The sequence below is a fragment of the Epinephelus lanceolatus genome, chromosome 6 (genome assembly GCF_041903045.1).
Source record: "Epinephelus lanceolatus isolate andai-2023 chromosome 6, ASM4190304v1, whole genome shotgun sequence".
NCBI lineage: Eukaryota > Metazoa > Chordata > Actinopteri > Perciformes > Serranidae > Epinephelus > Epinephelus lanceolatus.
The window spans coordinates 37,289,474-37,311,200 of NC_135739.1; the positions used below are offsets into that span (position 1 = coordinate 37,289,474).

Below are 21,727 nucleotides of genomic sequence, written 5' to 3' on the forward strand. Positions count from 1 at the left end.
ACCAGATGTCTTGATTAAAAACAAAAACTGAGTTTTTATGGCAAAAACCTAGGTTGTCCATTAGAGGACACATCATGTTGACCTTATTGTTGTCAAAGTTATATTATTGTGTGCATTACAGACAACACATTGCAGTGAAATACATACAATGATAATGTTGCACATGTTAATCAATTTACTGTACAAATGTTCTAAGGGCTTATTTAATCAAGAATACAATAAACAGATAAAATGCAACATAAACACAAATACAATCAAAAGGACAATTTAGACATATATATATATATATACAGTACAGGCCAAAAGTTTGGACACACCTTCTCATTCAATGCGTTTTCTTTATTTTCATGACTATTTACATTGTAGATTCTCACTGAAGGCATCAAAACTATGAATGAACACATGTGGAGTTATGTACTTAACAAAAAAAGGTGAAATAACTGAAAACATGTTTTATATTCTAGTTTCTTCAAAATAGCCACCCTTTGCTCTGATTACTGCTTTGCACACTCTTGGCATTCTCTCGATGAGCTTCAAGAGGTAGTCACCTGAAATGGTTTTCCAACAGTCTTGAAGGAGTTCCCAGAGGTGTTTAGCACTTGTTGGCCCCTTTGCCTTCACTCTGCGGTCCAGCTCACCCCAAACCATCTCGATTGGGTTCAGGTCCGGTGACTGTGGAGGCCAGGTCATCTGCCGCAGCACTCCATCACTCTCCTTCTTGGTCAAATAGCCCTTACACAGCCTGGAGGTGTGTTTGGGGTCATTGTCCTGTTGAAAAATAAATGATCGTCAAACTAAACGCAAACCGGATGGGATGGCATGTCGCTGACCTGACTTCTGTGCAACACAACTGATGGTCCCAACCCCATTGATAAAGCAAGAAATTCCACTAATTAACCCTGATAAGGCACACCTGTGAAGTGGAAACCATTTCAGGTGACTACCTCTTGAAGCTCATCGAGAGAATGCCAAGAGTGTGCAAAGCAGTAATCAGAGCAAAGGGTGACTATTTTGAAGAAACTAGAATATAAAACATGTTTTCAGTTATTTCACCTTTTTTTGTTAAGTACATAACTCCACATGTGTTCATTCATAGTTTTGATGCCTTCAGTGAGAATCTACAATGTAAATAGTCATGAAAATAAAGAAAACGCATTGAATGAGAAGGTGTGTCCAAACTTTTGGCCTGTACTGTATATATATATATATATATATATATATATATATATATATATATGTATGTATAATCTATCTATTGTTTACATACAATTAAACAATGTTTGCAGAAATACATCTAAACATGTATTCCCTATTACATTCATCAGTATCTTTACTAATTTTTATTAATTGTCACTCGTATTAATGTATCCCTATACACAGTTGTTTCTATTTTTTGTTTAGGTGATTTTAGTTTACTATGTGGGAGTGTCCTTGTATGAATTTGCTGAGCTGTGTAATCTGACATTACAAAATGGGCTGCATGTAAAGATTTCAAACACTAAATGGGAGCACAATGAGGCAATCATGACCTGTACCTTGAAAGTAATAGCACTGAATGATTAACTCCATTTCATAGAAGGCACTGATGTTTAAATTTTTATCAGAATTGAAATAGAGAAAGTTCAGAGTGTAAGTGCCTTGCTGAAGGGCACTGCAGCAGGGCAGAGTCCTGCTAAATACTATACCTGAACTTGGTCCTCTAGTTCAAGGACTGTCTCTAACCACCATATTGTTGTGGTCATGTTAATAGCTTTTGTATCAATGAATTTCTGGGCCTGTTTACCGCATTAAAGAATCCAAAACTTTTTGATTAAATTACTTTTATCAAGTTGCAAGTTGACACCACCAGATTGTACTTGTGCTGTGATGCTGAGAAACAAAGTGAGACATGAGATCCTCTGCTTGAATTCTCCACTAAGCTCTGCTGGTTATATGTGTTTGTGTGTTTTGGGGCAGTGGGCTTGACAGTCATTCCACAAAGGTCAGAGGTCACAATTTATCCTGAATCCTCTTTCAAACACCAGTCCCATTACACCCAGTTGTCTTTATGTTATGTAACACTGAAAGCAAGCAGCAAACTCACAATAACATACTTGTGTTGCTTATGTAACATATTTACAGGCTGCCCTCTCAAGCACAAACACAAGTATATATACATTTTGCTGACGTCTTACAGCACCTCCTTTCCATGAAAGGAATTTTTTAGCGTCTGTCTGAGGTCATAACAGAGCAGGCCTGACGAACGTTATCATGGCAGCTGAACTGTGAAAGTACAGACTGTCATCAGCCAGTGGTGACACAAGTAGGTTTGTCAGATAGAAAAGCAGCAGGTGGAGCTATAGAGATAATGTGTGGCCTTCTTTCCATTGTCATGTACAGTCCAGACATCCCTCCTCAAGTACTGAGGAACTGTAAGCCATAAAGAGAGAAACCTCCCAGTGACTCCCTCTGTAGCCTGATGCAGCATGAAGCACTGTTCAAACGCACATAACTTTGCTTAAATTCTAGTCATGACGCAGGAGTTTCCAAAGATACTAAATCAGTCTGAATGAATTATGGGAAAATACGCTGTTAAATATTTCCATTTTATTTAACAGTGCAGCTATAAATCATGGCGTCTTTGGTTTGAGTATTTGGTCAGATGTCACAAGTAAATACTGTACATCGTACAGATAAAAAAGGCTATTTTAAAATGTAGGCTATATAATTCAAACAGTGCATTAACTGATATTGCCTGTGCTTAGCAGCCTGTATATGTTATTAATAACTGCGACACACTGGCTTGTAAAGACATATAACATTATGATAGAGAAGAGGAAGTCAGTCATCCATCACATGGTGAAGTGTATCACAACCCATACTTTGATAACACTTTATAATAACCATCATTAATAAATGGTAAACTTTAGTTAATAATAATTTTACCCTTAACAATGAAATGATAATTAATCATGTGTACTGATTATTAATAATGCTAGTTAGTTATTTTAATAGTCTTGCACTCATTACAACATTTAATGTACTCTATGAAGCATTTGTTAATGGTAATATTTGGTTTGTAAACCATCTATATACATTATTTAGATGGCTATTATTAAGTTGCAAATGATGATTATAATTATTATGATTATGATGGTTACTCACTTTTACCGCTGAGTATCTGACACTTTGTTGGCTGTTCAAGTGAAACCTGCTGGTGGTGAACTTGGGGATCAACAGGCCTTACAAGTTGCTGAGGACCCTTTGAATGCACTCTTTTGAATTAATTAATAGATTATTTTTCGTCTCAGTAAGGCTGTGTTGGACGCGTCATCGTGACGGTATGGTGAATCCTCTGTGGGCAGGGGGAAGGGAACCCTGGATGATTCAGGGACCCCAGAGCTGGACCACAGCCCTGGGACATACCAGGGATCAGAGAGCTGTCACTGAGCTGTTGTCAGGTGGCCTAAAATTGCTAGTCGGTTACTAGGCACCCCTAGTACTACCAGTTTGTCTTATTAAAGGAGTAGAAACAGGTTCAGCTCATGAGACTTGAGTCCCTCATAGGATACGGTCCCCTAAACTGTATCCAGGGCCAGAGTACCAATACACTATGAATGAATATACGTCATTAAAGACTTAATTTATCTGACAAAGTTTTGAATTTAAAGATTGTGCTTCTGTTATATCTTGTTTTGGCTTCCTTTCCATTTTTACTGTTGAAAATTCAGACTCTTAAGATAGCATGCTGTCATTTAAGTGCAGCAAATGTAAAAACTGTAGAGTCTCAATATGGAAATATTAAAAGTTAAATGCCAGTACTTGAAAATATTTACTTTACTGTAATGTACTAGGCCTATACTGTATCAGCCCAGTTGCCAGAAGAAAATGTTGTCAATGTATGTTTCTGCAAACCACAAATATGTTACATTTGTATGTTTCATATGTAACATATCAACATTTGTGACATAGTACATGTGCTGATTTTGTCAACGGCAGGCGGAGGGGATGGTAGATGGTGGATGGCATGACACCAAGGTGAGACAGCTGCCAAGCTGCAGACCAGTTGTTTTTTGGCGATCCTTCGCAGCGTTTCCACCAGTTTTTGTGACACAGAATCTTTGTGTTTTTTTTATTTAACCTATGTGTTTATCGTCAACACATTGCTGTGTTTCCCAGCTGCATCTGAGCCATCGAATATTTTTTTTCCACTGACCCTTCCCCACTTTTCCTGCGGCTTTTGTGCCACCAAACATAAGTGTTTTAAGCCAATACATGATCTTTTCTTAACCAAAACCAAGTGATTATGTGCCTAAACCTAACTGCATCTTCACCATAACATTAATTCATTCATTCATTCATCTTCTAACCGCTTCATCCTCTTGAGGGTCGTGGGGGGGGGGGGGGGGGGGGCTGGAGCCTATCCCAGCTGACATTGGGCGAGAGGCAGGATACACCCTGGACAGGTCGCCAGACTATCACAGGGCTGACACATAGAGACACACAACCATTCACGCTCCCATTCACACCTACGGACAATTTAGAGTCACCAATTAACCTAGTCCCCAATCTGCATGTCTTTGGACTGTGGGAGGAACAGCAACATATCTGTCGTTTGCAGAAACGTACAATGCCAACATTTATTCTGGTAACTGGGTTGACTTGGGTACACCACAACAGCAGCTATTAGCCTGAGGCACATGTTTGTTGCATGTCACACAGTCTATTATTGTGTCTCTTGGCTCAAAGCTTGTTGCATTCATGTTGTTCAGGTCTTGGCACTGGATTGATATGGATTACCAGACAGTGTGTAACACTGAAATAGGCATTATGTATTGTCTGTGTCTTCCTGCTGAGTAATTCTATATGCAGTGAGAGTGGCAGGCGAGGCCGCGTCAGTCTCATTCCTAAACAGTGCTTCTATACCACGCTGGCTCTCATCTTACCATGTAACCTTTTCTGACTGGGGATTTCGGAGATTGTCCAACAGGGTACAGTTAAACCTCCCTCTGCCCTCAACGCCAGACCCAGACCTATCAACCACCACTTTGCTCCTTTCCTCATTGCTCTCTGTACTGTTTCATCTATTTACAGGAAGGTTTTAGACCAAATAACTGTCTTTAATTTTAGCAGTCATCTATCATGTTTTCAGACACCTAATCTAGTGGCTGTTGTGTAAGCAATAGTTTAAAACATGATGAGTCCAATATAGGAAAATAAGTTGGTGCATTTTATCTTTTACAATGTATTAGCCACTTCAAATAAAGGCTTTTTAATCTTTGGACTTCACGAGTGCCTTGGTCACCTCCTTTTTTTGCCATAGGAAAATACGCTTTAAGAGAAGTCTGTGAGAAAGGGAAACATCATTTCCCTCACTGATTCCATTATTGTCCTTATGGGGCATCCATGAATGCATTATAATTCCTGTACCAAGACCACTTACTGCAAGGATAAAGAATTACTGTGCTTAAGCTGCACTAGTCAATTTTTTGATATTAAAGGGATACTTTCGATTTTCTGAAGTGGGGTTGTGTTGGGTTCAAGTCTATAATCAGTATATTATCTACAGTAGATGTCAGTTGGCACATCCCCAGTTTGGAGAAGCGGGCTGGAGTCTGACACAAACACTATGATGTGCTGCTGTGGATGGGGTCAGCAATAAACATACTTTAGCCACCTAAAAAAATCAAGTCTATCATTAAGTCTATGCTGTATTGAGAGATTTTCACCTCTTTACCTTTTCGTCAGACAGCCCGTTCTGACGGGAACGCCATTGACAGCTTCAGTTCCTCATCTATCCTCTTGTCAAAACCAGCAGACTCCACTGACAAAAATAGCAATTTTAGCATGCTGAACACTGGAGCTGCTGGTCTACTGCTGCTTCATTCAGTTAGTTAGTTTGTGTTATTGTGTGACTTTAGTGAAACCAAACTAACAAAGTCACATAATTACTGTATACACACAAAATATTGGTTCGAGGCAGAAGTAGACCAGCAACTCTTGTGTTCAGCAATGATAAATCATTGTTTTTCTCAATGGAGTCTGGTTTTGAAGAGAGCAATATAACAATTTAGTTTTCCAGCAGGAAATCACTCTCTGATGTTAAGAAAAAACAGTGAAAACATTATGAATATAGTATACACTTAAATTGATATTGATTTTTTTAGGTGGAACATTTTTTAACTGCCTAAAATATGTTATGTTGGTGACCCCTCCACAGCAATAGATTGCTTAGCTTAAATTTTGGACTCCAGCCTGCTTCTCCAGACTGGGGGCATGCCAGCTGGCATCCACTGTATATAATATACTGTCTATGAATAAGTACCCCATACAACCCCACTTCAAAAAATCCAAACTGTCCCTTTAACAGTGGATCAAATGACTGTCTAATGTGAAACGGGCTGCTTGTAGAATCTGAGGAGAAAGCTGAGGAAAAGGGATGTGGCATTTGCTTTTGCTCGACAGGTAGAAAACCTACAACTACCAGAATGCACTGCAACACACCAGACCAATATATGCTCCTGCTGTTGGGTGATGTAATGTGAGTTAATCATCCAAAAACAATATGGTGGCCCCGGCTAGTAGCAAAAGATATTGTATTACAGTAAAACAGTTAGCTAAAATATGTCTCTCCAAACATTTTAGGCAAAAAATAGGCAACACAGTAACAGAATCTTGATTAGCTTTAGCACTGTTTTGTTTTACCGTATGATCAGAGTTTGGTCTGTGTTTGAGAGAGAGAGAGAGAGAGAGAGAGAGAGAGAGAGAGAGAGAGAGATGTCTCTTTCTCTTGATCCGTTTCTACATTCTTGGTGTCCATGGTGGCACGGTGTACGGAAACGGGGAAATACAATCTGTGGTTTGAGCAACAACCCAAGAGCCAAGGAAAATCCGCTGGATGACACATTTCGTGCCTTCGCTGCCCCCATGTGGCCAAAAAGTCAGTTAATGCTGCTTAATGTGTGTTTGCAGTCAGAATAACAGTTAAGTTTCCCAAAACTGGTGATGTCCTTCCAACCAGTGTGAAGAAATAAGTATTTTTTTAATGTCTATGTGTTGTATTTTGTGGAGATGTTAGCAGCATGATAATGATCTTGATGAGATTTGCTGGGGTTTGGAGATATCTGTTGTTGTGTAGCTAGTGCAAAAAACAGCAAAACTCAACAGCATCATATTTTCTAAATATAATCTGATTACTTGATCTGCCATGATGTGAGAAGTTTCTCCATTTGTCCTAAAGGGAGAGATACAGTTGGCTTTTAAATGTCAGTTAAAAGTAGTAGTAACTGATTTTTGCATTTGGAAAGACATGTTTCTGTTTATTGTTTGGGTAAAATCTAATCTTGGGTGAAATGGCACTTTAAACCCCTGGATTGCTGCAGTGCATACAGTAGGAGCTCTAACTAACAAAGTTGTTAAATTAAAATTTAGAAACCAGGTTAGTGTAAATAAAAAAAGAGCACTTATCAGTCATCTTTTTTGTTCAGTCAGTGTATTTTTACAGCATGCACTGTACCCTGTCTGCACTTGCACAGTGTCCTCTTTCAGTCTCACCTTAGCTGGTAAATGGGGATACGAGTGTTAAACCTGACAGCTGACAAGTTGTCTGTACTGGGAACAGTGCGAGGGACAGGGTATAGGTCAGGTTTTTCCGGTGCTGACAGATGGGTGCCAGTATATAGGCGCCGGCGCTTTGTCACCCTTCCTACTCCAGATATCACTGTACTGAGACGTGGAAAAGTTTGAGACCAGCATGCACAGTCAGACACGTCTCCATAAGTGTCAATCGTTTGTTCATGAATACGAACTTCCGTGTCCATGTGCATATCTGTGTCAGTTTGTCCTCTTTAAATCTCAGCAAACAACACGTGCAGAAAGTTTCCTCTCCCACAATCCCCGTCTGCTCTGTATCAACAGCTCTTAGGTGTCAGTAGCATCACCTGTTTCCTGTTTTCTTCAGTTGTTTTGTCTTGACATTGGGTCTATATTGGGAACCTTGCGCCTCTTTCCGACTCCAAGTAAAAACAATTTTTTGTAAGAAATTTCCTTAATTTCCTTAAGTTACTTTTTCCTCTTTGCAAAATGTTAAAATGAAAACATTCATCATCAGATTCAGTGAACTATTAATAAACTAATTAATGTATTTATTCATTGCTATGTATGTTTTTTTCCTTTCCCAAAAGGCATTTGTATTTAGATACAACTTTCAGTACGGATAAAAAAGTTTGGGGGTTATACAAAAATTGGGTAGGCTCTAACAAAAGGATGTAATTCATTCAGTAGCATTTTAAATGAGCAACAATATTAACAAGGAACAGATAATTACCAGTATTAAAACTAAATACACAATTACATATTACTATTATAATATTATATAGCCTATATTAATATATAATATTACATATTACGAGAATGCATTTTCCCAACGTTAAAAACAAGATTTAAGTTTTTGCAAAAAGTCTCGCCCTTGGGAACTTGTGGCAATTCCGCAATGTTCTGCTGACAATCAACAAATCACTTTTGAGAACTGTGTGGCATTTGAGGAGGTTCAGAAATACCCACAATGTTTGTGTTTTTAACAGAGGTTCAAGTGGTTAATAAAGTTTTTGGGGCCTTGCACACACTTGCACCTGTCACTCCACTTCCTGTTATGGAACAATTTGAAAACCATCTTCAACCTCTATAGAGAATGCGAAAATAAGATCCATGTTTCAACAAAATACTCATATTACTGAGTTTCCGGTAACGTTGCAGAGGTTCGTGATTGTGAAATTTGGTGTTCTTCTATTCTGCTTTTTATGGAGTCAGACATTTTATTTGTTTGTCTTATTTTTTACGGTGTCATATTTCAGCCCCACATTCTTGGGATTCTGACACCTGACTGAAGGGCTTTTAAAGTGTCTCGTATGTCACATTGCGATCCTCTCCAGCATCTCCTCCCTAACCCACATCAATCCCCAACTGCACACCAGAGCCCTCAGCTCTTATCACTGGCCACTCAGTCCCTGACGTCCTCGGGGGGCTGCACTTTAATTTGGAGGACAGCCATTTGCTATTCTTAAAACTCAATTCTGTGGTGCAGTGTTGAGGGAAAGATCTCTGTTCTCCCTCCACCTTTTTTCTCCTGCCTGTAGCTTTGTCTGGTAGTATGCTTTTTGTTGTTTCCACCAAGCCTGCATGAAAGTGAACTTTAACTGGAGAGTGAAAAGTTTTTGCTGTTTGTGAGGAGGTCTGCTGTAACTCATCATGAGCGCCAGCCTTGTCAACTCTTTAGCCAAAGTCTATGATCCAAACCCTCTTCATGGTCAGAAGCCTGGTGGAAGGAAGCTTTCGCTTAACGGATCAGACAAGTCCCAAGCCTCTTCATCATCACCTTCCTTCCCTCATGATGCAGCCCTGCGCTGCATGGAGAACCGAATGGACTCCCTGACTTCTCAGATGGAGCGCTTGCTCAACATGCAGCAGATTGTCTTGACCCGGCTCGACGGCTTGACCCTGGACATCAGGGGTATGGGTCTGGATCTGACCTCTCTGCGAGAAATGGGTCATGGGGGCAGACACGGTTCAGGGATGGATGCGACATGCAGGGAGCTGTGTGGGGCCGTGGAGAGGGCCAGTGAGCGGGTGGAGAGTCAGGGACGCAGGCTGGAAGGGGTGGAGAAGCTGGTGGAGGGTACCCAGCAGGTGATCAGCTTCATTGGGGAGGTGGTGAAGAGCTCTAGGCTGGTGGAGCTGCTGTTTAAACAACCTGGGAAGAAGGCTAACAAGAAGGTGAGAGGTTTGACAACATCACAAGTGAGGTTTTCCCACAAGAGGTGGCCTCAAAATCAAATGTTTTTCCATCTAGTTTCCTTCTTACATCTCCAACATAGAGTACATTAGGTAAGGTGTAGTGCAATGTTTTAGGAGTGGTTCTATTACTGTGTGCTATGTCACTAAAGGCAACATAGTGAAATGTCTAATTGCATTGTGATCATAGCCACAGAGGCATTAAGTGCTGCCTGAAAGGTTCCTAATCCTTGTGATGGAATATGTGACCTGTTTACAGCAACGTTATCAATGAGTGTCTCTGAAACTTGATTTTTGTAAGCAAAATACATACAGTAAATCTTTAAATGGCTCTTAACAGGTTTTTTTTAAAATTCCTGCTTTGAGCGTAAAGTTGCTTCTCATTCCTCATAATTCTGATATGGCTCCTTATACATCTATTATAAGCTCTGCTGTACTCCAACATGGTGTTCTCTGTAATGTTAAGTAATTTTTCCCTCATGCAGTGATTGTGATTTGCCCCTGAAGTGTTAATGATTAGAGTCACACCGGTTATCTTATCTAAACCAAGTCTTTATCCACAGCGAGTTGGACTGCAGCTGCACAGGTTTGGCACTAGTCTGGCCTGTTCTAAAGTCACACCTAGTCTGCATCACATTGCGCATGTTTGTTATTCTTGGTCTTTGGAGTAATATGAAGAATGTACTGCCTTGTCTTTGCAGAACATCTGTGAATGTTTTTGTGTGAGATGGAATATCTTACATACTTGAATTCTGCTGATTCAGAGGCTGTTTTTAGGAATGGGTGTGCGGTCAAGCAAACAGATTTATTACACCAGACAGCCTCTGTCAGACATATTAAGTAACGGCAAGGAAACTACAGCAGGGATCACCTGAACTTCTTCTCTGACATCCTGTCAAGTGTCATGCATAAAAAATATCTTTTATTGATGCTGCCATTGTATTTTGTTCTTTAATCACTGTATAGTATATGTTGGAAACTGTGAATAGAACTGTTTCTTGTATTGTGCAGCATATCGTCTGCTACAGATGATATGTGACCTTTCCTCTCTCTCATGGAGGAGGCATCCGTCGCGCAGTACATTATCCTCGAGTTACAGAGGCAACCATAGCAACACTAACAAACACTTTGGCATGCTGTCTTACTGTTGTGCAAATGATAACACATATATGACTATGCTGCTGTTCCTGTCAGAAATCAGACTCATAAATTACTTTTGACAAGTGAAAAGACAAAAAATGCCAGGGGCCAGTTAGGCTTTTTTTAAACATGGTTTGAGTTTGTCAACATCTGTCACTTTGTAGATCCATTGTCTAATCCTTGATCTTTCTTTCTTCCTTCAACAACAAGGCGAAGGATGACAAGGATAAAGCCAAGCTGTGCCTGAAGGGCTTGAAGGCCCAGAAGAAGAGGAGGGCTGCAGACTCATCAGGTAGGCTCAAACAAGAAATACCACTTTACCTCAAGTCACCTGAATTCATGCAGAGATGCGCACAGCCATTAATCTTTGACAATCTGCTGGAGTAGATATAGACTATATCCTGACCAATACTGGATATTTTGAAGCCAATATAGATGTGAATACTTAAAAAACTGGTGATTTATCAGCTAATAGTCTTTTTTAAAAACGGAATCCCATAACTTAAAGCTACAGTCGCTTGTTTCCTGACAGTAGCAAAGTAGACTGATAGTCTGTGAAAAAATCAGGTTCCTCTGGCTCGTCCTGGAGCATCTCATAGCAAGAATCCACTGTGCCTGAATAAAAGCAACCAGAGCCAGGAGGAGTTTCTAACACATTGTCAGTCAATGCTTGTGTACATGCTACCAACAAAAATGTACATGACAAAGACAAGTAAACAGAAGAAGATGGATGATGAAAAAGCTTGCTCTCACTTTCACTTTCACAGACCAAGACCAAGGGTGCCTAGTGTGCTCAAACAGTGATTGACACTGTGTTAGAGATTCCTTCTGGCTCTAATTGTTTGGTTTTGTTCAGGCACAGTGGATTTTTGCAAATACCTTTAGGAGCACTACAAGACAGAGGAGCCAAAGGAACCTGAATTATTCATAGATCATATCTTCTATGTACTACTGTCAGGATATATATATATATATGTATATATATATATGTACCAGACATGACAGGCTGAAAAAAAAATTAAATAAAAGTTACTTACTGTAGCTTTTAACAGCCTTGATACACGTCCCCTAGATTTGTTTGCGTTTCAAATTCTGACGAAAATACATAGTGAGTGTGAAATTTTACAGCTTGAAAATCAACTTGCAGTGCTCTCTAGTGGACAAAGTATGTTGTGGTGACACTGTTTCCAAATTACCTCAAACCTGATTTGGCAAACATTGCCATCCCTAGTGGGTTTAATATTGCATAAAATATAAAGAATGCGAATATGTATCATGATTGAATTGTATCCATTCCAGGGTCACAGATTTACAGAGTAGTAATAAATGTCCGTAGAGAGTGGCGCAATTCCTTACGGTTTTTTGCTGTGTTTCTCCCACCTCAGACACTTTCTTGCTGAATGAGCCTGAGCTACAGGAACAGGTGGAAAAGCTCAACAGGCAGAACACTGAGCATTCCCATGGAAAAGCAGAGGCTGACAATCAAAGGGGGAAGGACAAAGGAAGAAAACAAGAGTCTGCAGAGCTGATCCTAAACGAATCACACACCTCTGCCACCCAGCCAGAGGACAGGAAGCAGGCAATTGAGGAGGAAGAGGAGGGGGATGTCTTTGAGGACTCGCAGTCAGAAGAAGAGGCAGAAGATGTTAGTCCAGAACAGGCTGAAAAAGTGGAGGTTGATGGGAAGACGAAGCATAAAGGAGAGGCAGAAGTGTCCTCAAACTCGGGCACGGCCCCGTGTGTCATTGCAGATATCTGCAAGACCTCTCCCCTACCAAAAGAAAGGTATTTCTGGCCAATCACAGTTCACCCTGATGCTGTCATTTATATAACTATGAGTAAATAGTGTGTTGTTTTTTTAGTTGGTTAAGAGCAAATTCCTTGGTGGAAGAGAGGGAAAAAATTGCAAATGTTTATAAATAAAGTGAAATTTTAAATGTGCTCTATGTTTTCTTGAATTATCACATGTAGCACTGAGGAGAACAGCGATGTGGCCACGTGCAGCAAACGTCATGTCACAGAGGAAGACCTGGTGAAGGATGACACCAAGAAGAGCAGAGTGGAAGACAGTAAAGTGGAAAATGCTGATGGACAGGTGGTGGAGGGGGGCGCGCCTCAGGCCTCCAAATCTGACAAAGTAAAGGCAGAGGCAGAAGAGGAGAGGAAGGAGGGAGAGTCATCAGAGAAGGAATTTACTGTTGGTGAGACATGTTTTTACAGTGCATGAATGCATGAGAACAATCCAAGAAAACAATGTGGTAAAATACTTTTTTCACTGAGACATACTTCTTTAATCAATAATCGCCCAGTAATGATCAAGTAGTGTAAACATGAGACTGCAGTTTACAATTTACACCAAAAAAATGTCCATAAAAGATGCATCCCACTCTGACTACGGTCCTGTTTGAAGTTAATCCTGTTTGTTGCCATATTCATGAGTTGCCGGCTCCAAGTAGACCCGACTTGGTTGTTAGTTGGTGATATTTATCTTTTCATTCCTCAGACTTTGAAGCAGCTCCAGTGTCATAACACCATGCCTATTCAAGCATCACTAACATGTCAGTCGGCACAGCTGGCAGAGCAGATAATGAGACACTGGCATGCTGCTATTTTGATCCACTTTGTTTCTGGGGGCTCAGCTCATACGTTTCATACTTTCTGTTCTCAGCAACAGCTAATTCTCTTTATTTTGTATTTCTTTATGGTTTCTTCAGACTTAAGCCCTCCACCAGTAGCACCTTTTGACCACCGCATCGTGACTCCCAAACCTCATCAGATAGCCACCTATTACACCATCAACAAGGACGAGGTCCTGGGAGGGTGAGTACCAATGACAACCTGACTCTCAAAAGTATGTTTTCATTTCGCTCAGTTACAGCCACAGACACAAACACATTGGTCCTCTCTAATGAAATAACAGAGGATCTCACAGCCTGTGAGGGGACGTCTAATAGTTTTTTCCAAGGCCTTTTATTGTCCCGCTAAAGGGCATTTGTTTGAGAGCCTCGGGGGGCTCTTGTGAAATAGCGGGCCTCTCTGATGTAATAGAGCAGCGCTAAATCCTGCCTCTAGAAGTGGAGATTACCCCTTAGCACGCAAGCACATTTTTCAAATTACTGACATAATGGCATGGTACATAGCCCTAATTACTGCATGACTGAAGGAGCCATGATGATTAATACTTATTTTCATAATCAATTATTACAAGTTATTTTTACAATGAATAATTGTTTGGTAAAATATATATAAATATTAAATAAATAAATAAATAATGCCTGTCACAACTTACCAATGCCCAAATGGACATCTTCAGATTGGGTGTTTCGTCTAACCAAAACTAACTGAAATCTAAAGGAGACAATGATATAAAGCAGAGAAAATCATAAAGTCCTTTGTTTGAGATGGTGTAACCATCAGTTATTTGGAATGACAAAGATAAATTACATAAATTAGAACACAAAAAATCAAAATAGCACTAGAATAAACATTTTTTTAAATCCCAAATGAAGTTTCTAGATAGTTCTTATACTCTGTCTCTAGTATCTACATATTTGTTTGACTCATCTATCTGCTTTTCTTCCATTAGGGGACGCTTTGGACAAGTCCACAAGTGTGTAGAGAACTCATCTGGTCTGACATTGGCTGCCAAAATCATCAAAGCCAGGAGCCAGAAAGAGAAGGTGCAGTAATGACGGCCAGTGAATGCTGAATATGTACAGTAACAGAATACATGTTCTGCAATGGCATTGGGATGTCTGTTTCCCCAGACAGTCTAATGGAAGGTTTCTTTTATCATTGCTAAGCACCATAAAGGATTACATTTTAAAAATAGACCCAGCTCAATAGCCTAGAGGGCATGGGCATGTGGAAGTCTGTCACCCTCATTGTGTCTTTCTTGCCCTCAGTCATCTGAAAGTGATGAGACAGGTCAGATGTCCGAGCATAGCTCTGCGGCTACGTTATCCTCTGAGATATTCAAAAGGCTTGGAGCCGACTCAGAGCCCACCAAACACACAGCCAAATCCTTGGCTGGCTCATGTTGCTGTCAGTGAGCATCCATGACAAAACTGACTGTGTCCTATATAGTCTGTATACTGTAGCTGATACTAGTGTGCAAAGATCAGAGTCCGTGATACAGTATGACCTAGAAAAAAAGCTACCCAAACTATGAGAGGTACCTGATGCCAGCATCCTCTCTTTGGATTAATCTCCTGCAAAATTTGGTGATTTGACATTAGATCGAGTAGATTTTTACAAACAAGGAATTTACCTTGGTGCTTTGGTGCATAACAATAAACAAGTTAACAAGGGGTTAACAAGGAATATGATGCAGCCAATTTAATGGTTTAAATGATTTACAGAATTTTGTCTATGCATCATATCAGGGTTCTTGATTCAGATCCTTTCTGTTTTTCACAGAAGTCTTTATGCACTTTTTAAAAATGGGAATGCACAAGGGTGTGGTCTAACGTCGTAACACCTTACTTCCAGCTCACAGTAATCTTGTGAGGAATAGAAACCACACAAACATAGTAAAAGTGTAAATAATGATTTTGATTTTTTCTACAGAGCAAATGAAGTCCAGCTACTTTCCCTGGTTGATCTTAAAACAACTCCTTACATGCTCTTTTTCAAATCTTGACTCACAGACTTTTGTCACTGATGAACTTCCATACATTTTTTCCAGTTTACAAGTCTAAAAGTCTTAGAAACCAAAAATCATTTCATAATTATAAACATCTATGGTTTCTAACACCTGGTGGGTTTACCTCAATTAACTAGTTTGTGTTTCTGTCTTTTGTCTGTCTGTCTCTCAGGACGTGGTGAGGAATGAGATCCAGGTGATGAACCAGCTGAACCACGCCAACCTCATCCAGCTGTATGCCGCCTTTGAGTCGCGCCATGACATCATCCTGGTCATGGAATAGTAAGTCAGAGTACCTGCATGCTGTGTGTGTTCTCATTTGTCAGTTTAACAAAGTTACAAATGCTTCCTCACTGTAATTGTTTTCGTACTTCCCTCTGTACCATAGTGTTGAGGGAGGGGAGCTGTTTGACCGCATCATTGATGAGAACTACAACCTGACAGAGCTGGACACGGTGCTGTTTATACGCCAGATCTGTGAGGGGCTGCAGTACATGCATAAGATGTACATCCTGCATCTTGACCTCAAGGTAAAGCTGCTTCAGCCTGGGATTTTGTATTCTCACAGTCAGCAATGTCCCTTTCATTTTTATTATTTAACCAGTTTTTGTTGTCATGCTCTCTACTCTTCATCTTTAGGTTTACTGTTTTACAACCCAAACCCAACTATAATATTGTTTTCCACTTTTTATACTCTATTTGTGTATAGCTCTTTCCAACTTCTTAGTTACATTTAATACTCCATACACTGCAGTCCCCTTAGGAATTTGTAGCCAAAAATGTATACATAACCAGCAGCTGAACAGAATTGCATTTGATTCTTTATCTGTGTATGTACAGTATTGTAATCCTTCTCTTTTGTTCTTTTTCAGCCTGAGAACATTCTTTGTGTCAGCAGAGCGACTAACAAGATTAAAATCATAGATTTTGGCCTGGCCAGGAGGTAAAATCTGTCATCTCATTACAGTTTAAAGCTTTGTTAAGTGTCACCTGATGCTGTGAGCCCCAGGTGTATCTTCACTTCATGTTTTTGCTCCTGTGTCTCTGACAGGTATAAGCCCAGGGAGAAGCTGAGGGTCAATTTTGGGACACCTGAATTTTTAGCTCCTGAAGTCATCAATTATGAGTTTGTTTCATTCCCCACAGACATGTGGAGCCTTGGTGTCATCACATACATGCTGTGAGTTGTGGATGCTCATTTACAGTTGTGGATGCTCATACTGTGTATATACTGTAGATAAAAAAACACTCAGTAGCATCCCTGACCTCTGTTTTCTGTTGGTCCAGGCTAAGTGGCTTGTCTCCGTTTCTCGGGGACGACGATAATGAGACACTAAACAACATCCTGGCCTGTCAATGGAACTTTGAGGAGGAGGAGTTCGCAGACATTTCCGACGAGGCCAAAGACTTCATCACCCTTCTGCTGGTGAAGAGCAAGAGCTGGAGGATGAGCGCATCAGAGTCCCTCAGACATCCCTGGCTGTCAGACCGGAGTCTGCACTATCGACTTAGCCAAAAGGTAATTTATTGAACATCATCATAATGTGCTGTTAAACAGAGCTGTTTGGTCAGAGCTCTGATGATTTCCTGCTATAGTAAACACGCAGTATACAAAACATAGCAGCTGGCCAATTAGAACTCTTGTTGCTACTCTGTGGGCTTTTTGTAGTGGCTCAATGCTTAATGCTGTATCTAAATTAAAGCAATCATGCAACTGGAACTATAAATGTTAAAGCCAAGGTGATACAATCGTGAGATGGAATATCATAGACACATTCGAAAATTGCTTTATTGAAAGCAAAATTCAAAGACTTTTCATAAAAAAATTTGCAAGTCCATCCTTTTTTATTTCTCAAAGATAGGCGAACAGTCAGTGTGGAGAACAAAAGAGGCAGAAAGCATTGGCATAAAGGCAAACTTGGAACCCATCGGCTATCGTCTGATGACAGTTTAGCTTTTTATGGGCTTATTTTCTAATTTATCTGCATTCATATGCAGATATCTGTTTATAGAGTTTAGCTGAAATATCCAACAACCCTATTCTTATGTCTCAAGTTGCTAATTAGACTGCAAACAATGACCAGCACATAGAACAGAAAGTGTTGGGTTGAATATTCATTATCGGTTAACCAGACCATTCTCATTCTTAAGTTGTGCAATATTGTCAGTTTGTCAGTGATTTTGCCATGAGACGCCTATGCAAAAAGGCACCTTTCCCAGTGGGATGATATACCACCGGGCCGCAGCAGTGTATAACGGTGCTGGATGGCCTCATTTTGAAATTCCAACGGTAACAACGTTGGTATGGTACACCACTGGGCAGCATCAATTCACAAAGCCCATAAACAGCATCAGTTTGAAATGCTGCCAGTAACAATGAAAAATAAGGAGCAGGAGGAGCATGTCCCTTTAGGGCAGGTAGGAGGGAAGGTGGATGTGTCCACAAAACCCCAGACTGTCACCTGTGCTACTGTTTGCTTCCCATGTGAATGAAAAGCCAAACCATGATGTTTTTTTTCTAAACCTAGCCACTTGCTTTTGTTGCCTAAACCTAACTATCTACTTTTGCTGATGATCTGGTGTTGATTATGGCATCCCAGAATGTCAGCAACAGATGCAGGATGATAAATCCACTGACAAAACGATGATATTTGACAAGTTCAATCGAGAATGCGTTGGTTAACTAGATATCCGTTGGCTACACTGGAACCCCTGAAACATTTGCCTTTGCCCCCAGGGGCTAAATTGCTTCAAACCGATAGGGTTTTGAGATTGCACCGTCAGTGTCCCCAGGCCACCAGGGCAACCCTGACATTGAATTTTTAGACATCATTGAATTAATCACTTTAGAGTTTGAAATTTTAATCAAATGATCATGATAATGCATGAAAAAGTTCTACAGTAATTCCAGACTCTATGAAGCTCATTCAGTGTAGGTTTTGAACTGATTTGTTATATGTGTGACAAAGCACAATGACAGTGATTCTAAATCAGGCCCCCAAAAAGCTAAAAAAGGTCCTAATAGATTGGCGCACATACAGGTGTTTGCTCCAGGGTACTAATTCAGTGGATTCTCTCTCTTTGCAGAAAAACAAGTGCCACTCCACACATGCTCCTCCTCCAAATAGCTAGACAGGTAAGACTGATATTTTCCTGTCACACAACATAACAGGTATTAAAACATCAGTTTTTCACCATCTGCAAACTTAAAACCTGAAATCTGCTTTTTTTTCTGTTTCCCCCCTAGAAACACTGTGAGGCCCTCAGCATGCCTTTCAACAATGTAGGGCCCTGGGGCTCAATACTGGACCAATGCTGCTGTACCTGTTTGGCTACTGGATAACTACTCTCGCTGTACCTGTATGGCTACTGCTTAACTACTCTTGCATCGTATGCTTAGTGCTGCAGCTTGTAGTTCCAACCTGTATAGTTCGAGGCCCGCAGGAGAGAAAGAGACTTTTTAAAAACGCTGCAATCGAGGCACAAACCATCTGCTAGCATGCTTGCTGTCCTGTAGAGCTCAAAACTTCAGACTGTTATAGTGAGGACTTGCTCGCTCTATGGTGGTGTACAGAACAACCTGTTGCAATGGTGAATCCAGAATGTTAGACTAAGAAGTTGAATTACTTGTCACTTCTACAACTTCCACATATACCACTGAAAAGATGAAGAAAAACTGAAAATCAGCAGTTTGGCGTCAAACAGACACTGTTATTCTCGTCTGACAGTGATCAGTTCATCATGTTGTCCTGGTTTGTTGCATGCTTTGCACTTTTTGGCCTATTTCTTCAAGATTAGCAAATGACTTATAGATTGAATGCTGTTATTTAAATAATATATTTTTGTGAATACAGATTTTCTTTCTTTCTTTTCATTTACAAGTCTTATAAAAATGTTTTTCTTTCTTGACATAAAGTAAAAAAAAACATGTAAACTTTGCTGAAGTTGAAGTCGCACCGCATTAATTTATTTTGTATATACCACAACACTACATATTCTCATTCCCCTGTAAAGTGAGAATATCTCAATGACTCAGTACTTCCTGGTTCGAGCCAAAGTCAACCCACACCTCTGGTACGTTTTCACTGTAGACTGGATTGCCTTCTGTATGCGTTCATGCCACTAGTTCGCCTTTGCTTGGGCAGTTTGGAGTAGCCCTCTCACCTTCCATGAAGGCATAACGAACAACAGAATACTACCTATGAATGATTCATGTTTATGACTGAAGTGGATTCTTATGTTCATTTATTTACTGGTTCAACACCAGATTGTACTTGAAGTGCAAAGCTTTTACTCAAGATGGGATTTCTTTCATGAGAGACAAACAGTATTTCACTTAGTTCTGCAAATACTGTATGTGTAAATGAACAGTTGAACTTAATGGAAAGCCAACAACAGAGCAGAGACAACATCAGGCAGTGCTTTTTTTTGTCCCATTCTTTCAAAGAGATAGGAAGTTGGATGAATGTCTGTCACTCAGTTTTTGGCTGCTCCAATTGGAAATGGAAAAGCTTTGTGATAATGAATACTTGTGTAATTGAATTTATGATACCTTTTTCAAGTTTTCTTGTGTAATGATGAGACATAATTACATGTAGAATATGAATAAGCGAATAAATAAAGCACACTAGAAAATATTTGCAGTGTTTCTTACAGTGTATTTCTGTGGATTATGTTTAATTTTTAAATTGTTTGACGATTTGCATGAAAGTTAAACTGAGTTTTGTAAACATATACAAAAAAATGTACATGCATACTGACATTGTAAATGTGTCAGCCTATCCACATATGGTGTGTTTATTGGGTAGCTTTCATATTCCTGCGTGTCCACACTCAGCACAGCATTCTACAGAAGCCTCGAAGAAAAAAGCAAAACTAATTAATTGCTAAGGAATTAAGGAAAAGGCAATAATGAGATTTCCTGTAAGGGCACCTTGCCTCAAGAGTAGAAGTACAGAATGATAATATAAATGAATAAAGAAATACATAAAAATAATGATAAAAAAATGGCATCATACACAAAAGTTAAAATGAAATAGAATAAAATAAAAAGTATAACTGTGGAGGCTTCCAGCTGAAATTAGGAAGCACAATTGCAAATTGCATCATAAAAATTTAAAGCCAACTCCAATTCCAATTTAGAATTTTAATATTTGCTTATTTAGCCCTATGTTGTTTCTTTCTAGAGGGTTAAACTTAAGACAGCAGTCAGTAGCAAGGTCACAAAAAAACAGGGGTTAGAACAGGGATTAATGAGGTGCAGGATCAAAAATCTCTATAAACAGATATCTGCATATAGTTGCAGCATCTGTAGTCAGTGGTACAAGATTTTGGTATCATAAACATTCTTGATTTAGTTAGTCTAAGTAGAAACTGACCAATCACATCTGAGCTGGCTCTTGTTGCATGCAGGTAAGCAGTCCATGAGGAGAACAAAAAAGGTGCAACACACTGGCCGGAATCCAATCTCCGAACACGTCGGCTATCGTCTGACGACAATTTTTATTTTATCAGCAATTGTATGGAGATAAAACACATTCAGTGTAGGTTTTGAACTGGTATGTCAGTGTAGACTTGGCAATCTGTGTGACAAAACACAGTTACACTTATTGTAAATGAGTAAAACATAGTAATAAAAATAATAATTATTATTAACGGACAACATAACAGGTATTCATTTCTCAGTTTAAAGCACCCATTTTTTTTACCATCTGGCTACTTGCACACTTAAAACCTGAAATGCTGCTTTTTTCTGTTTCCCTCCTACAAACACTGTGAGGCCCTCAGCATGCCTTTCAACAATGTAGGGCCCTGGGGCTCAATACTGGACCAGTGCTGCTGTACCTGTTTAGCTACTGGATAACTACTCTCGCTGTACCTGTATGGATACTGCATTATTACTGCATAGAATGATTTTTTTTAATGAAGAAATGGCATCATACATATTAAATGAAAAGAACAAAATGAAAGTTGTAAAAAAAAAAAAAACTTTTTATCTTGGGGACTTTCAGCTGTTAATCAAGAGGAGCAGTATTATACCACTTAATTCCCAGACTATCATTTAATCTGTCAATCTGAGGAACTGTAAAAGAAGAGAAATTATTAAATTCCATTTATTGATGTGATCGGACTCAAGTCAAGTCAGTTCTATTCATATAGTATCACAAATTCCAA

General features: G+C 39.6%; 1 protein-coding gene across 3 annotated transcripts in view; it reads left to right on the top strand.

Moving 5' to 3' along the window:
- Nucleotides 1-20,190, top strand: part of mylk4b (myosin light chain kinase family, member 4b) — a 39,601-nt gene extending 19,411 nt beyond the window's left edge. For 2 of the 3 annotated variants that reach the window (XM_033611333.2, XM_033611334.2), the window contains 12 exons: nt 11,119-11,200; nt 12,294-12,693; nt 12,880-13,109; nt 13,623-13,728; nt 14,495-14,588; nt 15,726-15,835; nt 15,942-16,083; nt 16,426-16,496; nt 16,605-16,733; nt 16,841-17,072; nt 18,641-18,689; nt 18,801-20,190. In XM_033611333.2, coding sequence (XP_033467224.2) covers nt 11,119-11,200; nt 12,294-12,693; nt 12,880-13,109; nt 13,623-13,728; nt 14,495-14,588; nt 15,726-15,835; nt 15,942-16,083; nt 16,426-16,496; nt 16,605-16,733; nt 16,841-17,072; nt 18,641-18,685 — 1,641 coding nt within the window. In that variant the 3' untranslated portion in view covers nt 18,686-18,689; nt 18,801-20,190. Of the gene's footprint in view, nt 1-8,905; nt 9,751-11,118; nt 11,201-12,293; nt 12,694-12,879; nt 13,110-13,622; nt 13,729-14,494; nt 14,589-15,725; nt 15,836-15,941; nt 16,084-16,425; nt 16,497-16,604; nt 16,734-16,840; nt 17,073-18,640; nt 18,690-18,800 lie in introns of those variants that run through there. The other variant, XM_033611332.2, reaches the window with a different exon arrangement.
- Nucleotides 20,191-21,727: the final 1,537 nt, after the last annotated feature.